Below are 18,440 nucleotides of genomic sequence, written 5' to 3' on the forward strand. Positions count from 1 at the left end.
TAAAATTCCAAGTTGAGCAACTTTCCCACCCACTGGGATGCACCAACACACACCTGACTTTTCCTTCATCCTAAAGTACATATAAAGCATGTAGGACATGGGAAGTCCATGATAAATGCTAGCTCTTCCATTTACCTCAACCTGTAGACTGGTATTTACTTCTGGCCAACTAAAAAAATTTTTTTGTGTGTGTGTGTGTGTGTGTGTGTGTGTGTGTGTGTGTTTGGTTAAATAAAAGTATTTTCTTACAAAAAACTTTTTAGATAGTAAAGGGAGAATGTATACATATTGAATTTTTATGGTTTTTCCGGATGACTTTTCAAGTGAACTTATCTCTTAGGAATCTGTTTCCTGGATGAAATATGAGTATTGGCTGATTCGTGTTTCCAATGTTTCCTAGTAAATTCTTAGTTTTGTTTTGTTTTCCCTGCAGCCTTATTGCCTTGGAAGTATTTGTGAGTCTTTATTAAGACAGAAAATTCTTTCTGGCTCTGTGTTTTGGAGGTAGAGATGGAGTGGGATTGGCAGAAGGCAAGCAACAGAGACTTCTGTGTTCCAGGAAAATAAGAACATGTGTTTCATGAGCTTATTTCTCGCCTATCAAATTCAAGTACTAGAAGGGATTTCAGCTGCTAGTCAGATCTTTCTTTCTTCAGATAAGGAAGAGTCAAGTTAATGCTGCCCCCTTTCTACACATGAGCTGACAGAAGCCCAGGGATCTAAATGACTTTCCCACTGTTACCAACCCAAACCTGTAAGTGTATGAGAATGGGTACACTTCAACAAAAGTTCTCTTTTAAGTACATTAAATACCTACATAAAATTAAAAATATCTTTCAAAGCAAAAAAATCCCCCAAACAAAAGACACCTCTCCATGTATCTATCCTACGCCCTCATATATTTCATATAGAATTAGGCAAAACTTAAATTAACTGTTCGGAAAATAAACTGTAGTCAGCCAAGAAATTGAAAGTCTCACTAAACTTATGAAAGTTCACTTTTTCTCCCAGTCAAAGAACTTTGGGATGTCATAGTTTTCTTCATCCAGTCTGGAAAGATGTGTCAAAATCTCAATGTTTATACAGTTCAGCTCATTCTATGAATGGTTTGGGAATAAAAGCTCCTGGTGATAAAAGTTGCCCATGTTCTGAGTATACAGAAAACTAGTGACATCTTTTAATTAGAGGACAAACTCAGAATAGCTACCCTCTGGTCCTTTGCATCACCAGAGCAATTTCCAAAGATGGAACTCTCTGCAGAAAAGTAGAATGCAGTTAAATGTGTTCATGATACATCATGCAGAAATTAGAGTACAACAGAAATGCTTAATAATATAATTCCTTGGCTATACCTCCCTTGGAAAATAAAGATGTAAGATGCTAGTGAGCTCCTTATTAATGGGATTGTAGAATAATAGGATTAATTAAATGCTCTAATATAATTTGTTTTCATCATAGATTTTAGTCCTTGCAGGTAGATTACTGAATTAGTTACAGTTGCAGCCGTTAAGGTTTTAAAAAAAAAAACACCTTGGAAAAACCAACATACCAAAGGCCCACCTTCTTAATCAACCACAAAGGCATTGACTTAGTGCTAGAGAGAGGGTGTTTTGTTTTATTTTATTTTTTTTTAACTCTGTTCATAAACCCTTGTGGCTGGGATTCTCTTTTTTCCTTTGTTCTATTTATTCAGCATGTACTGAGTCGCTGCTTATTGCCAAGCACAGTGCCGAGTATTGATCAAAAGGAACTTGTCATGGTCCTTGTCCTTACAAACCTCACTCCCTTGCTTGCAAACATATAAGCAAATAATTACAGTAATGATGAGAACATTCTAATGTGAGATTTGGATGAGGAACCCCTGCCTATGGCCTCGGGAGGCTTCTTGGGAAATACAGCTTTGTGCTGGCTCCTGAAGGACATTACTCACTGCTTAAGTTTAGCCAAATGCCTTTAATTTCTTATTCACTTCAATTAATTAATACTTAGACTTTTCCTCACCGGTTCTATATAAAATCCCTAAGATAAAGTACTTACAAGACCCTGTACTGAGGTAGCATCAATTCTTTCCCTGTCAAGATATTTAGATCCCAAGATCCCAACTCTTTGGCCCTCCTAACTTTATTTTCATTACCTTCATTACCTATTTAACTGATTGTTAGATTCCTTTGTTTTTCTCTGCTTTCTGGAACCTGTATTCTCCCGGTATGGGTTTATTTACCCACAGCCAACACTCATGCTCTTTGTGTATTTCTTAATTCCTGCTTTCTACATGACTGATGATAAGGGTTTATTTTACTGTTAAAGCTTACCTAACCAAGATAACATTAATCAAAGTACCTTCTTCCATATTCTTTGTTGAGTTTCCTGGATCTATACCTGACTTTGTGTAGAGCTTCTTTACTGTATCCATATTCTTTAGTTTTATTTCATTTAACTTGTGTTGACATCATCTCACCTTTTTAAAATTTTTTTCCCTACAGTTTTTTCCAGATTTAAGGAAATCCAAAGTTAGAAATGAAATGTAGTTTGGAAAATAAATGGACTGTTTCTCATAGGGTATGGGTTAACAATTCTGGTACTGTTATACATATATACTGGAATTGAATAATTACATAAATAGATGGTGGGTGGGAGAGCCAGGTTATTCACTTTTGAGTAAGAAATTATAGATAAACAAAGGGAGGAGGCTAGACTAATTTGTGTGGTAATGGATTAGAACCAGACATCTCAGTATGAATTCATGTTTAGCTCAATATAGATACAGGTAGTTAAATATAGAAATATCTATATATGTGGGTGTATACACAGTTTAGTACACAGACATACATTCTGTTGCTGTCATCTGAGAGGACCTAGAATCAACAACACCCCAGAAGCAATGAGCACACTTAGTGCCCAGATTTGGGAATTAACACCATTCTTCAGTAAAAGGAACCAGGGCTCCTTGGAGAAATAGTTGATTCTAGGACTGAGACAGAACATACACAAGATGAGTTTGAAAGTAAGGAAATGCTAAATTAAAAACACAAACCAAAACCTACAGTGATGTCAAAGGGACACAGAAACCAACTGAGTTAATTTCCAAAGGCCAAGGCTGGAATTAATTGGAGCAGAAAAATAAGGTGGCAGTTTATTACAAGCCCAAATATAAAATAAATATCCATGATTTCATGCTCAAATAAATGATTGAATAAATAGATTAATGAGGGATAACAGGAAAATCTACATGTGGAAAATTCCACATTATTTTTGTAGATACTTTGCTGTCACAGAGATGGACCATAACTTCCTATTCCTTAAGTATGGGCTGATTATAGTGACTTCTTTCTAGAGAGCATAGTATGGAAAAGGAGAAAAAATAGAATAAATTTACACTGCCAGACACTCCCTTAGCCAGGTGATCAAGGTTATCAACAGTGATAGGTCATGTCAACATGACACAGTATGCATCCTTGATATGATATGATGAAAATGGCACTTCACCTCTGTGGCAGAGGAAAATATATAACCCTGATCTAATCATGAGAAAAATGCATGACAAATCCCAATTGAGAGACATTGTACAAAATACCTGACCAGTGCTCTCAAAATAGACTAGGTATCAGAAACAAGGAAAGTCTGAGAAACTGTCAGAGCCAAGAGGAGCCTAAGCAGACATGACAACCAAATGTAATTTGCTATCCTCAGTGGGATCCTGGCACCAAAAAGAACTCTAGAGAAAAAGTAAAGAAATCTGAATAAAGTATGGACTTTAGTTAATAAATATGTATCAATATTGTAACAAATGTGCCAAGGTAGTATGAGGTGTTAATAACCGGGGAACTGGGTAGAAGGAACTCTCTGTACTAGCCTCAAGATTTATTTATGTAAATATAAAACTGTTCTAAATTTTTATTTTTATTTTTTTAAAGATTTTTATTTATTCATTTGACAAAGAGAGAGAGAGCACAAGCAGGGGGAGCTACAGGCAGAGGGAGAGGGAGAAGCAGGCCTCCTGCTGAGCAGGGAGCCCAATTTGGGATTTGATCCCAGGACCCTGGGATCATGACCTGAGCCAAAGGCAGACACTTAACTGACTGAGCCGCCCACGTGCCCCTGTTTTTAAAAACTGTATCTGAAAATTAGAAAATGGTCTAGTGATAGGAAATGACATAATGGTAGGAGAGCCAAGTCTGGGGAGAATATTTAGAATGATGCAATTGAGAAGAATTGTCCCAAGCAGTTTTTAGAAAAGAAAAAAAAAAGAGCCTTTTTAATTTTCTCTTAATACTTGTTAGTATTTAGTCAACAAACTAGGTAGAACTAGAATTACACAAAATACAAACATGAGTGGAACTCACAGTTTCACTGATAGTTCTTGAGCTGAGTCCTTCCATTTCCTTTGATCTTGGGGGTAGGGAGATAAAACTCTCAAACCACCTAAAATACATTACTTATTTCTTATCTCCTATGTTCAGAGCATCTCTCAATTTATAAATTCTACTTTTATCTTGGAAGTTGCTTTTGAGTTTTGGAATTATTAAATCTGTGCCCTAATCCAAGCCCAAACCGTAACTTCTAAGCCCCTACGCCGCCCACAGCTCCCATCCGCAGCATTGCGAGAGGAAGTGAGTAATTCACTGTAAAAAAGAGGAGATGCCCATCAGGTCACTGCCCTGCCATACCATCCAGCAGATTCTTTGTACCGATCAAAAATTACCAGAGCTAATAAAAAAATAAAGAGCAAGTAGATACAGAGATGGTGGAGCAGGACATCCCTGGGCTCACCTCTTGCCACGTGGCCGCCTAGAGAGCACCCATGTCGGCATAAATAACCCAAAAAGCAGCCTGAAAACTGGCAGAACAGACTCTCTGCAGCCCGGCATAGACAAGAGGCCACAGTGAAGCAGATCCACCCCCTCTGATCGCTCTTGGCAAGATCCCGTCAAAGCGGTGCCACAAGCCTGGCAGTGTGTGCGCGGCCCAGAGGAGGTCAGCACCACTCCAGAGTGAGTCCTGCCCCAGGGAGAGGGGAAGATAACCACACACCCGTCTGACTGTGACCCCAGCAGGGGGCTGAGGGCAGGCAGCTGGTCTGACTGCAGGCCCCACCCACCAACAAAAGCTTCTCCGGGGACGACACAGGGACAGTGCCTGCAGTTTGGTGCTACTGCATCTCTGGCAAACACCTGGTCTGACTCAACTCAAGCCCGAGGCAGCCCCGGAGCAGCCCACTAACACCACGGGCACCAGACTCTGCCCACAACAGGCAGGGAGCCATCGCAGACAACAGGACTGAAGGCAAACACATCCCAGCCACAAGGTAGGACACCCCTGGAGAAACACACATAGGAGACACCCCATGAAGCACCAGGTTCTGGGGAACAGACATTGCACTGCAGGGCCTCTTCTTCATAGAGCCACTACCTTCAAGGGCAGGAGATGTAGCTGACTTTCCTAACACAGAAAAACAGACAACACAAGAGACAGAATGAGGAGACAGAGGAATGTGTCCCAAATCAAAGAACAGGACAAAATCAGAGCAGGAGACCTAAGCAAAATGGAGATAAGTAATATGTCTGATAGCGAATTTAAAGTAACGCTCATAAAGATTCTCGCTGGAATTGAGGAAGGACTGCAGGACTTCCTTGAGACCCTCCACCAAGAGCTAGGAGACATAAAAAAGAACCAGTTAGAGCTATTGGATTCACTAAATGGAAATAAAAATAGACCATTTGGAATAAATAGCAAGCAAGAGGAAGTAGAAGAAAGGACCAGCCACCTGGAGGACAGAGTCATGGAAAGCAATCAAGCCGAGCAGATGGGGGTGGGGGGAATACGCAAAATGAAAATAGACCCAGGGAACTGAGCAACGCTGTCAGGCCTAACAGTCGCATGATAGGGATCCCAGAAGGAGAAGAGCGAGGAAAGGGGGCAGAAGATTTGTCTGAAGAAATAATAGCTGAAAACTTCCTGAATCTGGGGAAGGAAAGAGAAATCCAGATCCAGGAGGCACAGAGAGCCCCCCAACAAAACCAACCCAAAGAGGTCTGCACCAAGACACAAAATAAATAAGATGGCCAGAAGTAGTGAGAAAGAGAGAATTTTAAAAGCAGCAAGAGAAAGGAAAGCAGGTACATACAAAGGAAACCCCATATGGCTATCAGTGGGTTTTTCAGCAGAAACTCTGCAGGCCAGAAGAAAGTGGCATGATAGATTCCAACTGCTAAGAGGAAAAAATCTACAGCCAAGAATACTCTATCCAGCAAGCCTTTCATTTAGAATAGAGGGAGAGATCAAGTTTCCCAGAAAAACAAAAATTAAAAGCAAAACCAACCATGTCCCTGTCACACACAATGCCATTGGCCTGTGGGTCCCAAATTCACCGTCCAGCCGCCCTCCTGCCCGAGTCAGCGTGCACGGCCTGCCACCTGCTAAATGCCAAGTCAACACCCCTTCACCTCAGATTGCCAAGGGCTCAAGTTGACACTGTTCCCCTCAAATTTCAGCCCCTGTGCCCAAGTTTGTGCACAAAAGTGGGAATAATTATAACAGCAGAATGAAGCAACACAAACATCTATTTCTGTGGAATATAGAATGGATCAAAGGAGTGTGCCAGGCTGAGAACAACTCCAAAAAGCACATGAACAATACATACAGCATGATTCTGGTTAGTTAAAAAAAAAAAAAAAAAACCTGGGAGGAAGAAAACAAGATGAAACCAGAGAGGGAGACAAACCATAAGAGACTTTTTTTTTTGAAAGATTTTATTTATTTGAGAGAGAATGAGAGACAGAGAGCATGAGAAGGAAGAGGGTCAGAGGGAGAAGCAGACCCCCTGCAGAGCAGGGAGCCCGATGTGGGACTCGATCCCGGGACTCCAGGATCATGACCTGAGCCAAAGGCAGTCGATTAACCAACTGAGCCACCCAGGTGCCCCATAAGAGACTTCTTAAGCATAGGAAAGAAACAGGCTTGCTGGAGGGGAGGTGGGGAGGGGGATGGGGTGACTGGGTGGTGGGCATGAAGGAGGGGACGTGATGGAATGAGCACAGGTGTTGTATGCAACGGATGAATCACTGAACTCTAAAACTAATAATACACTATATTGTTAATTAATTGAACTTAAAATTAAAAAATAGGAAACCCAAAACTGACCTTTAAAAAAAAAAAAAGAGTAAGTAGATGCAGCTCATTTTTGTGTCTCCGTGTTTCCAGGAAGCTGCCCTAAATTGACTAGGTGTGTGAAGCCTATATGTGGGGAAAATAGAGAGAAATAGAGAGGTTGATCTTCCTGGAATTATTTTTATGAATTTCCTTTCTACGCCACCAGGCAAAAATAATAATAAGGTGAAAACCAAATCCCAGGCCGTGCCCCGCAGTGTAAGGCAGCAGTGAACATTTTCCAAGGTGGACTTTTCTCCAAACCGGTGACTGGGAACAGTCCTGAGCCAGACTGTCCTATTTGCTCTGCATCACTCACTGGTTGAGTGGCGATTACAGGACTGCCATCACTGTGTGTCTTGGATACTGGGGATTTCATGAATAAGCAAGAATCTACAATTTCTTTCAAAGAGGTGAAAGGTCGATGGGAAGTGTGACAAACATTACAAATATCATGATTAACACTGTTCAGTTGCATACCCAGAACCATAAACATTGTAGACAAGGAGCCCGTGATTCTGCTGGGGTTGGGGGAGGTGGTTTCACAGAGATTGGGATGTGGCTTTTAAGCTGAGACTAAAAGTATGAATAACAGCTTGAAGTCCATGAAAGTAGGAAGGGCATTCTTGGTTGAGGTTGACAGAATATGCCAAAATCTTTTTTTTTTTTTTAAGTTTTATTTATTTGACAGAAAGAGAGAGAGAGAGCAAGCGCAAGCAGGGGGAGAAGCAGGCAGAGGCAGAGGGAGAAACAGACTCCCCACAGAGCAGGGACCCTGACCTGGGGCTCAATCCCAGGACCTTGAGATCATGGTCTGAGCTGAAGGCAGACAGGTAACCGACTGAGCCACCCAGGCGCCCCACAATATGCCAAACTCTAAAGTTGAGAGATGATTCAAGGAACTGGAGTTGGATTAGGGTAGTTGTGACTTGCAATTTCCAGGTGCAGAGTGTCTGAGTATATGGTCTATGCATGACAAGGCATATGTGGAAGTGGGAGTAGGCTGGACTGACTGATGAACTTAGAGAGATAGATGAGTCAAATTATAAATAGTGTTCTAGACCTTACTAAGAATTATGGACATTAGGCAGTGAGGAGTAATGGAGTTGTAAATGAAGTGTTAGCATTTAATAATTTAAAATAGTGCAGTGATATAATTATGTTCCTTGCTAACACTTATTTGCAGTGTCACAAAACTTAATGTTACAGTATTTATCTATAATGTTTAAAAGTAACTGCTGATAGGGGTGTTCTGCTAACTGTAAAGATTTTATAGCTGAGAACTGTCTCCTTGCTAATTAACGTGTGAAAAGACAACTACAAATGCTCTCAATTCTTCTATGCCCTCCAGTGAATGTTTGATAATATTACCAGACTGGAGCAAAGAAAATCATAGCTTGCAGATCTTGCAGATTGCAAACCAGTAGAGTCTCTCTCTGGGCCTTGTTATTTATTTAATCAACAAATAGTTACTAAATACCTACTACGTATCAGACCCTATGGCAGGTACCATTTATGAGAAGATGATTGAGAAGAATTTCTGAGCTCAAGCAGCTTGCAGTCTGGTGGGGGAACCAGATGAGTGAATCAAGAAGTAAGATGAAATTATTAATGTTGTAGGATAGGTTATGGAAGGGACCATGGGAGGATGGAGAAGAAAGTGGTCACGTTGACCTTGTTGTGCGTGCCAGGATTGGGCCGGGAAAGGCTTTTCAGAGGAAAGGGATTTTGGGTTGAGTCTTGAATGCTAAGTTCATGTTCACAAGGTAGACAGGGGAGGTCATATCTGTAGGGGCTGTGGTATGTTCAGTATTGAGGTGGGGAACGCTTTAATGAGTTTAGGAACTCTACAAAACTGCTGAGTTCAGTTGTATAGCTTATGTGCAGTAACACTCTTGGGGGGCACAACTCACCTCGAAATCTTTGAGAATGCCACCTCTCCCCCGATGCACACACCAGTGAAGCTGCACAGTGTACAACCGATACAACTTTATAGGGCAGTCCTGCAAATCAATTTAATGTAAGCACATTGTGCATTTAGTTATATAATTAACTCTAAAATGGGAATAACAGTACCTAGGCTCATAAATTGGAGTGAGGATTGAATAAATCAATATATATGTATATAACCATTATTAAAATATCATATAAACCTCAGTTATTATTACTAAGACCCATACGGAACTTTAAACATTTTATATCATCAAATGCAACCATTTTTAAATATATGGCTTCGAGGTTTAGGCTTTATCCACCGTGATATTATAAATTTATTTTCCTATATTTATAACAATATTTTTATCTAACCTGAGATGTATGCATAAATAGGTAGGTACATGGAAAAAGTGAGGTGAAGATCTATTATATACATGAGCCAAAGATGGTCCTTATATATTGGCCCTAAGTTGTTTACTTTTTCATAGCAGCCTGGGACCCATTAGCTCAAAAGCCCACCAGTGCCAAACTCAAATTGTTACATATCCAATTGTTTTATTTATTTTTTTTATTTTAATTCAATTAGCAAACGTATAGTACATCATTAGTTTTTGATATAATGTTCAATCATTTATTAGTTGCGTATAACACCCAGGGCTCATCACATCCTGTCCAGTTGTTTTAAACATAGCCCCATTAAGCAAATCTTTAGCCAGCTAGAGTATGCCAGCTTTGCATTCCTCACAAAGCTGCATCCACCCGTTAGACATAGAAAAGACACTCTCTGGGGATATAAAAAACCACCAAACCCATGCTGCACTTCAGAAAACTGAGACCCCCGGTGTTGCTGCGTAAATTCACCTAGATGGGTAAGTTCCTCTCTTTCCCCCTCTCCTCCTGGATCTCCCTTGACCTCCTTCCCATTTCCAGTAGTGGTCCTGAAAGGTCTCCTGCTATAAGCGACTTCCTCTTTCCTGCAACGGACCAATCGGAGCTGCGCCAAGTAAAACCATTGTGACTCATTGTTACTACCGCCTCTTCCATCCCATCTTTTTTACTGATTTGCCTTGAATCCCTTGAACTCACCACAAAGATCTGATATTTGAAAATTTTATTTGAGTAGCCAGCTTTTCCTGTGACATTTATTGAATAGTTTATACTTCCTACAGAAATTTGGATTTTCCAAATACCCACTGTTCTACTGCAGAACTTTCTAGCCTGTTCCAATGATCAGGCTTTCTACATATGTATCAGTACCCCGCTACTAGAAATATCATTTGGTATCTGGTCGTACAGGTTTCCTCTCATTATTTTGTTTAATTTCTTTTGCTTTTTCCCCTACATTTATTCTATCATCTCTCAATCAATCAATCAATCAATCTATTATCTATTCTATTTATTTCATCTGTTTATCTATTCTAACCTTCTATTTAAACGAGCCAGCCAGATCCCTTGAGATTTTGTTTGGGACTGTGAAATATTTATAAATTACTTAATGGGGAGGTAACTCACACCTCTAATGATATTGAATGTCCCCAATTAGGAATATTTTATGTCTTTTCATTTATTTAGGTCTTCTTTTTTCTGTTCTCCATTTATGCTGTATAGTTTTCTAAATATGGGTTCTTTAATACTTTTAATTAGGCTTATTCCTGTATGTTTTATAGGTTTTATAGGTTTTATTATTATTGTAAAGAGATTTTCTTATATGTTCCCTATTTGATGATTGCTGAAGTATACAAAGTTATAGCTTTTTGAATTATTGTTTTGTACCTTACCACTTTATTTAACTTTCTCATTAGTGCCAAGTTTTTCATTTGCTTGACCTGATGTGAGCAAGTATTCTAGTCACTTTAGAGGGACTTACTGCTTCTAGTGAGTCATTGTTATAAAATGTGATATTTTGATGAGGTTCTTTTAATTATCCTTTATCAAGTTGAAGACAATGCCTTATGTCATAACCCAACTGAGATTGTTTTTTCTATTTCATTTAGGGTTTTATATCTATTAAGATTTGAATTTATATTTGTTGTTGTTTTAACTACTCCTGTCTGGGTTTTTTGGTATTTTTTGATTGATTGATTGATTGATGGTATCCGAATTAGGCTTAGTTTGTACAGTTGAATGAATTGAGAGGTTGTTCATCTCTCTATTGGTTAAGTTAGGAAATGGCTGATTTTTGAAAATCAATTTCACTTTCCTATAAAACCATTTACCCAAGTGCTTTTTTAGGTTGCAATAGGATGGGAATATGTGATCATATACTTTTAAAACTTCTTAGGTGGTTCTTAGCTTAGGTTTTCAAAAGTTTTGTGTCAATTTTATTATATTTTCCTATAAAACTATCCCTTTCATCTACCTTTTCAAGTTGAACCATTTAAATTTGTATATTATTGTACAATTTGAAAAATCTCTCTGGGTCCAAGTTCTGTATGCATTCTTATTTCTAATATTATTTATCTGGGTTTCTGTTTTGTTTTGTTATTGACAATTTTAAATACCTAGCTTGTTAAATTAGTCAACTTTCCTGAGTTTGTTTTATTTTCTATTTCATTAATTATTTTTTCATGATTTTCTTATATTTTCCTTATTTTATAAATATTTTCTCTATGTTATTAGCTTGAATACTTAATTTTCAATGTTATTATTCTATGACTATATATGGAACCATATCTTTCACTACAAATAAATCATTTTATTCATTGCCCCAAAATAATGCTTTAATTTTATAATATTTTATTTTGTATGATAATCATGCTGAGGTTACATATTTTGTACATGAACATATATATGTATATGTATGCATGTTTTGCCTATGTGTGTTTCAAAGACTAACCTTATACTTGCAAACTCTTCCAAGAGTCTTCTCTCCCTAAATCGTACAGTTTTTAGTCAACCACACTCTCCACAATTCAATCATATGTCCCCTTTAATGTGCACTACTGATTCCATATGAGTCTTACTTTTTGAGAACAGGAAGCATGTCGGACACATCTGCCATCCCACAGAGTTAAGCACATGGCCAGTGCTTAGCAAATTGTTTTTAATTTACCATCATTATCTACTATGTTCTGCCATACGAGCCTTATCGCATATGTTTTTTTCCTATTTTACTTCATCTTTTGTTCTCCCGGGGCAACAGCAGGATGAGACTGGGGGTAATGTAAAGAGCAAGCAGTTGGTAAGAGTTGAGTGTCTTCTGGCTGACTTGTGTCCTGCAGATCTTGGGCTTGTCTACATTTCTGTTCCTTCTAAATCACAGAAGCTTATGGAAAGACTCAGGTCTAGTTCAAAGGGAAGTGCATAAAAGATCATCTACTGCATGATGTAATTGGCATATTGATGTCATTATGTATCTGTGGAAATAATGAAGCAATTGGTGGACCCTCTACCTTCCATTTTAAAATTAGAAAGCTGAGTGAGATAAGTGGAAATGTTGAAACCTAAAAACTCAAGATACCTAGCTCTGAAATCCAGTTCTCTTCTCTCTGTATGATATGGCCATTCAGGTAATCTAATTCTGCTGAACCTACTAAAGGTTCGTCTTCAGGAATGTCTCAGGGATCCACAGTGAATCGATAAACGCTGTGATCAAGCTAGAGAAATCGGAAGGCTCTTCTGAAAGCCACAATGCTTGTCATTATTGCTTTCCCTGTCTTGCTTTATCTTGGACATTCCTATCCTCTGAGAGAAAATGAGAGATCACCAGAATCATGGCTATGCCCCTGCCTCCAGGGGAAAGCAGTGTCATAGGGGCCAAAATAACTGTGGCTTTTGGAATCTGAATGGTAGCCCTTTGGGGGGTAACCTGATCTTTTTCTCCTCCTCCCTCAACAATTTGGAAAACATCCTTTTATTGCTAAACTTTGTTATGTTTTTGATTTGTTTTGCCTTGTTAGTATTCCCACTAATAAGGAGAATCTTACTGCCTACAGATAATTGTTTATAGATATTTAGGTATTAAAACCATCGAAGGTGCCGAGGAAAATTGCACTTCTGGCATTAGAGAAACGAGCTTTATCGCCGTATTTTTTTTAATGTAGCAGCAAACAGGAAGTAGTTATTTAGGTCTTAGTTGGGATGGTGAAGCAAAAGCTAGACTGAGATCCATCAATAGGCGGATGGCCTTTGAGATTTCAGCTCAAGTTCTAACTAAACAAAGGACATGGAATCTTTATTGAGAAAAATGCTGTGTAAGGATTAGCAAAAGACCAAATGAACACAATAGAAACAACCTAGGACCCTCAGTCATTCAATGTTAATACGGAATGTTTAAAAAATGGAAAGTTAACTAGATATGAAACAACAACAAGATGCATCAACCAGAAGCAGCCATAAAGGAAAAAAAATCATATTCCACTTAAAAAATGAGAAAGGCGAAGTTTTCTCTAAGAAAAAAGAATGGGGTATTTGTTAAATGATAACAGGATATGTTGACAGGTTGATACTTAATGATTAGAGATTTTGAAGGCAGGCTTGGAATAATTTGTTTTATAACATTTCAAAAAAAATAAGAAAATAAATTGTGAGTGATGATTATAATAAGTCATGCAGGAAAATGCCTTTACGTTTATATGCCTTTGGCTAAAATACTCGATTATCACTGTAACACTTAGGGAACACATCTGAGTGGCTTGGAGCCAGGAGAATGAGGTCCCAATGGGACTTACACACCTTTTTTATGCTATGCTCTCATAGGAAATTAATTATAACACATTTTGACTAATATTTTTGAGAGAACATCATGAGAAGTAACATAATGATGTTTTAAAATAACACAGCTTCAGGGCGCCTGGGTGGCTCAGTCGTTAAGCATCTGCCTTCAGCTCAGGTCATGATCCCAGGGTCCTGGGATGGAGCCCCACATTGGGCTCCCTGCTCAGCGGGGAGCCTGCTTCTCCTTCCCCCACTCCCCCTGCTTGTGTTCCCTCTCTCCCTGTGTCTCACTCTGTGTGTCAAATAAATAAATAAAATCTTTAAAAAAAATAAACTAAAATAACACAGCTTCTTGTTTCTATTGTAAATAAGCAGGTTAGGAGGGCCAAGGAAAGCCATATAAATGCTCACATTTGTCCACAGCAAGGCTAATGGTTTTGCCTCCACGACATGCTTTAGTAAACTGTGGAATCATGGCCCCCATAATACATGAATTAATTGATATACTGTTAGCTGGGATGTTCTACCCAGAAAAGGGCTATTTTTAACTTCAGAACACAAGAAAAGTCAATGTTATTCAATGGGAATTAGTCTTGGTCACTGGATTTAATATTTTCATCAAGATCTAGAGGAGAAACTATAAAATGAGGTCATTAAATTTGCTTCCAAAACTGAGCTAGGGGGTGTCAGGCACAGTACTGAGAAATAGCTCGGCAATGCATTTGCCCTCGGGAGCTGCAGAAAGTTTAGGAAAGATAGTTGTTTGCAAAACAAAATATATTAAATAGATAAATTGAAGAATAATTGGCTCTAGAAATACGGTCAAAATAAATTATAGGACTCTAATTCATTATATCCCAACCGTGGATCAGAACTATAGTACTGAACTTTTAAAAACACAGATGATTTTTTAAAAATGTATTCAACAAATATTTTTCAAGTGAGAAACTGCTGGTTACAAGCCCTCTGCTATTATACCTCTTGGGGTCAGGTACTGTATTCAGGGTACTGTTCCTGCCTCAGCACCTAGAGCAGTGCCTGGTGTCGAGTCCTGCCTGGCTTTGTTAAAGGAGGCAGTAGGGTGAGGAGGGGACACAAAGAAGAATAAAAGTGCCCTACACTCTAAGGACGGAGTTCCCTCGGGGGGAGGGACCGACACTCATACTTGGTCCTAGAGTCTAAAAGAAAATGCATGACTATCAGAGTGTAAGAGATTGGCGACTCAGGTTTGACCTTCAGCTTCTCCAGGTTCTAGCACATAGGCCACACAAATTCATCTCTGTGTTTTAGAATCTTATTATTTAAAATAAAGCTAATAAATTCTACTTAATGTTATGAGCAGCTTCAGGAGATAGATAGATAGATAGATAGATAGATAGATAGATAGATATTACTTTTCTTCCAGTTTTCTCTCTGTGAAATACAGAATTCAGTTGACTCTCAAGTGAAGATAGAAATGCCTCCAGTGAGCCCTTCCTTTTGCTTTTGGGTTGGAGATATTTATTAAGTATCAGATTTGAACTAAACTCCATTAATCTAGAAGGTAGGATCCTGGGTCTTCATATGAAAAGCGATGAGAATATCTTTTTTTCCCTTAAGAGAACTTGTCTGTGAGAAGGCACTGGGGGAATAAGAATTTAATGGCATAGCATTGAAGAGAACGATGCTTTCCATGATAAAATGGTTTATGCATTTTAAAGTGAGGCTTGTGGAAATTAAAAATTAAATAACATGGCTACACTACCTAGAAGATTTTTAATCTTCTAGAACAGGGTAAAAAATATGAATGTAATTTTTACATATCAAAATTAGAAATTGCCAGTGAAATGGAGATTAATAGTTCTTTAGCTTTAACATCAGAGTTTCACAAAGCTTCCATCTCTGCAGCTGCAATATAGCTGAATTTTGCACTTCAAGAAATGTACTGGAGTCCAATTTTGTAAGCCCTGGAACTGAGAACTTGTTTTTTTATTATCCAGAAAAGGGTCTTTGAAAAGTGCACCAAGGGTAGTATTAAATATATGGTTGGAGTTTTTCTTGATTGTTGGAAAATTAGTTAAATGATGGTTGTTAATGATACCATTTTAAACCATTACTGGCATTTGTTAGGAAATGCCAGTTAATAGAGTACTGAAACTTGTCAAGCTCTCAGTCATGGGTAGGTCATGGTGTTTCCCATGTCATATGCCTGTGCGCATGGTGGCCTGAGTTCCAACTCCCTTCTGTCCTGTCTTCTCCAAGTTCCATTTTATTTGTAAGATGAAGATCAGCACCAACCTGAATGCAGTCTAGTGTGGCTTTGGGAGTAAGTACATTTCTAATATGTAAACACTGGCAAAATATAAAGCATGTTTAAATAAGAATAAAGAAGGATGTATTCTCCAAAGTGTGCCTTTTCATAGCATTTTAGAAAGAATAGATTGGGAGGACCATGTTGCTCCCGAACATCCTGCTCACCGGTACACCAGGGGTTGGAAAAACCACGCTAGGCAAAGAACTTGCATCAAGATCAGGACTGAAATACATTAATGTGGGTGATTTAGCTCGAGAAGTCTGATCAACGGATATCATGGAGTCTGGCAAGATGGCTTCTCCCAAGAGCATGCCGAAAGATGCACAGATGATGGCACAAATCCTGAAGGATATGGAGATTACAGAATATGAGCCAAGAGTTATAAATCAGATGTTGGAGTTTGCCTTCCGATATGTGACCACAATTCTAGATGATGCAAAAATTTATTCAAGCCATGCTAAGAAAGCCACTGTTGATGCAGATGATGTGCGATTGGCCATCCAGTGTCGTGCTGATCAGTCTTTTACCTCTCCTCCCCCAAGAGATTTTTTATTAGATATTGCAAGGCAAAGAAATCAAACTCCTTTGCCATTAATCAAGCCATATTCAGGCCCCAGGTTGCCACCTGATAGATACTGCTTGACTGCTCCAAACTATAGACTTAAATCTTTACAAAAAAAGGCATCTACTTCTGCGGGAAGAATAACAGTTCCACGGTTAAGTGTTGGTTCAGTTACTAGCAGACCAAGTACTCCCACACTTGGCACACCAACCCCACAAACCATGTCTGTGTCAACTAAAGTAGGGACTCCAATGTCCCTCACAGGGCAAAGGTTTACAGTACAGATGCCCACTTCACAGTCCCCAACTGTAAAAGCATCAATTCCTGCAACATCCGCAGTTCAGAATGTTCTGATTAATCCATCATTAATTGGGTCTAAAAACATTCTTATTACCACTAACATGGTGTCATCACAAAATACTGCCAATGAATCATCAAATGCATTGAAAAGAAAACGAGAAGATGATGACGATGACGATGATGATGACGATGATGACTATGATAATTTGTAATCTAGCCTTGATGCCTGTAACATGTATACTTGGTCTTGAAACCATTGTACTGAGATTAAACATGCATGCTGGGTATTTTCAAGTTGTGTTGTAGAAAACTTAACTGGCATTTAATGAGTAAATATGGTTATCCTTTCCAAAAAAAAAAAAAGAAAGAATAGATTGGCATGGTGTCAGTTAAGCCTCCAATAAAATATATAGTGTAAAAGGAAAGCTATGGAAAACATAAGGAATAAAGCATAGGGCAAAACTTAAAAAAACAAAAAAAAGGTGCTTTCTTCCTCCTCACACAAAGGCTCTGCCCTTTTCCTGTCCCACTACTTCCTTCACGCTGACCTGACCTAGGACAGCCTGTGCATAAATGTCTGATCATTCTAGATGATGTTTTTGGGAAAAGGCATTCTTTTGTTTTTGCTTTTTTTTATTATGTTCAGTTAGCCATCATAAGTCAAGCAGAGAAAGGCATTCTTTTCAAGGGATCTTAGCAACTGTGGGAGGGAGGGAGGAGACTTCCATAACATATAGCTTTGAAGTAACTCTTTGGTTTTGCAAAGAAAACCCCATAAAATAAGAATATAGCCTGTGGCATTCATTGCCCATACACTTGGAGTTCAATGAGTTTATCTTCTGTGATTCACTGTGACTATAGTAAAATCAGAATGAAAATATTGCTTTTTTCATTTACAGACTCTGAGTTAATATGAGTGTGGAATAGCAAAATGCTACGTGTACTGTAGCAGCTTCCCTGCCCAACCTCCCTGCCCCCCAAAAAAGAATAATAATATTGGAAAAGTTTGAGTAATTGACAAAAGTCTTAAAGACACTCATTTTTTTTCATCTTGCCTATTCTTCAGTAGAAATTCAGATAATATTTCTCATATAGTTCACAAAAGGAGATAATTAAAGGTGACGTTTTTATCCTGGGTTTCTCCCTGCCATTTGTCTGCGAAATTTAGAATTATTCTGCAGGGGTGTCAATTTTCTATCAAGTTCTGTTACTCCACAGCCCTGTTAAGAATTCTGAGCCTTTAGTATCCAAAATCTACAAAGAACTTATCAACTCAACACCCAAAGAACAAATAATCCAGTCAAGAAATGGACAGAAGACATGAGCAGACATTTCTCCAAAGAAGACATACAACTGGCCAATAGACACATGAAAAAATGCTCAACATCACTCAGCATCAGGGAAATACAAGTCAAAACCACAATGAAATACCACCTCACACCGGTCAGAATGAGTAAAATTAACAAGTCAGGAAACGACAGATGTTGTTAGGATGCAGAGAGAGGGGAAACCTCTTACACTGTTGGTGGGAATGCAAGTTGGTACAGC

General features: G+C 38.7%; 1 protein-coding gene across 1 annotated transcript; it reads left to right on the forward strand.

Annotated features, from left to right (window-relative positions):
* Positions 1-16,167: 16,167 nt before the first annotated feature.
* Positions 16,168-17,226, forward strand: LOC114198601 (transcription initiation factor TFIID subunit 9-like). The gene has a single exon (XM_028090096.2). It carries the CDS (start codon positions 16,307-16,309, stop codon positions 17,102-17,104), a length of 798 nt encoding a protein of 265 aa, XP_027945897.1. The 5' UTR covers positions 16,168-16,306; the 3' UTR covers positions 17,105-17,226.
* The last annotated feature ends 1,214 nt before the right edge of the window (positions 17,227-18,440 follow it).

This window comes from Eumetopias jubatus, unplaced genomic scaffold (assembly GCF_037043125.1).
Source record: "Eumetopias jubatus isolate StellerSeaLion01/CBP00866 unplaced genomic scaffold, mEumJub1_p1.0 scaffold_2, whole genome shotgun sequence".
Lineage (NCBI taxonomy): Eukaryota > Metazoa > Chordata > Mammalia > Carnivora > Otariidae > Eumetopias > Eumetopias jubatus.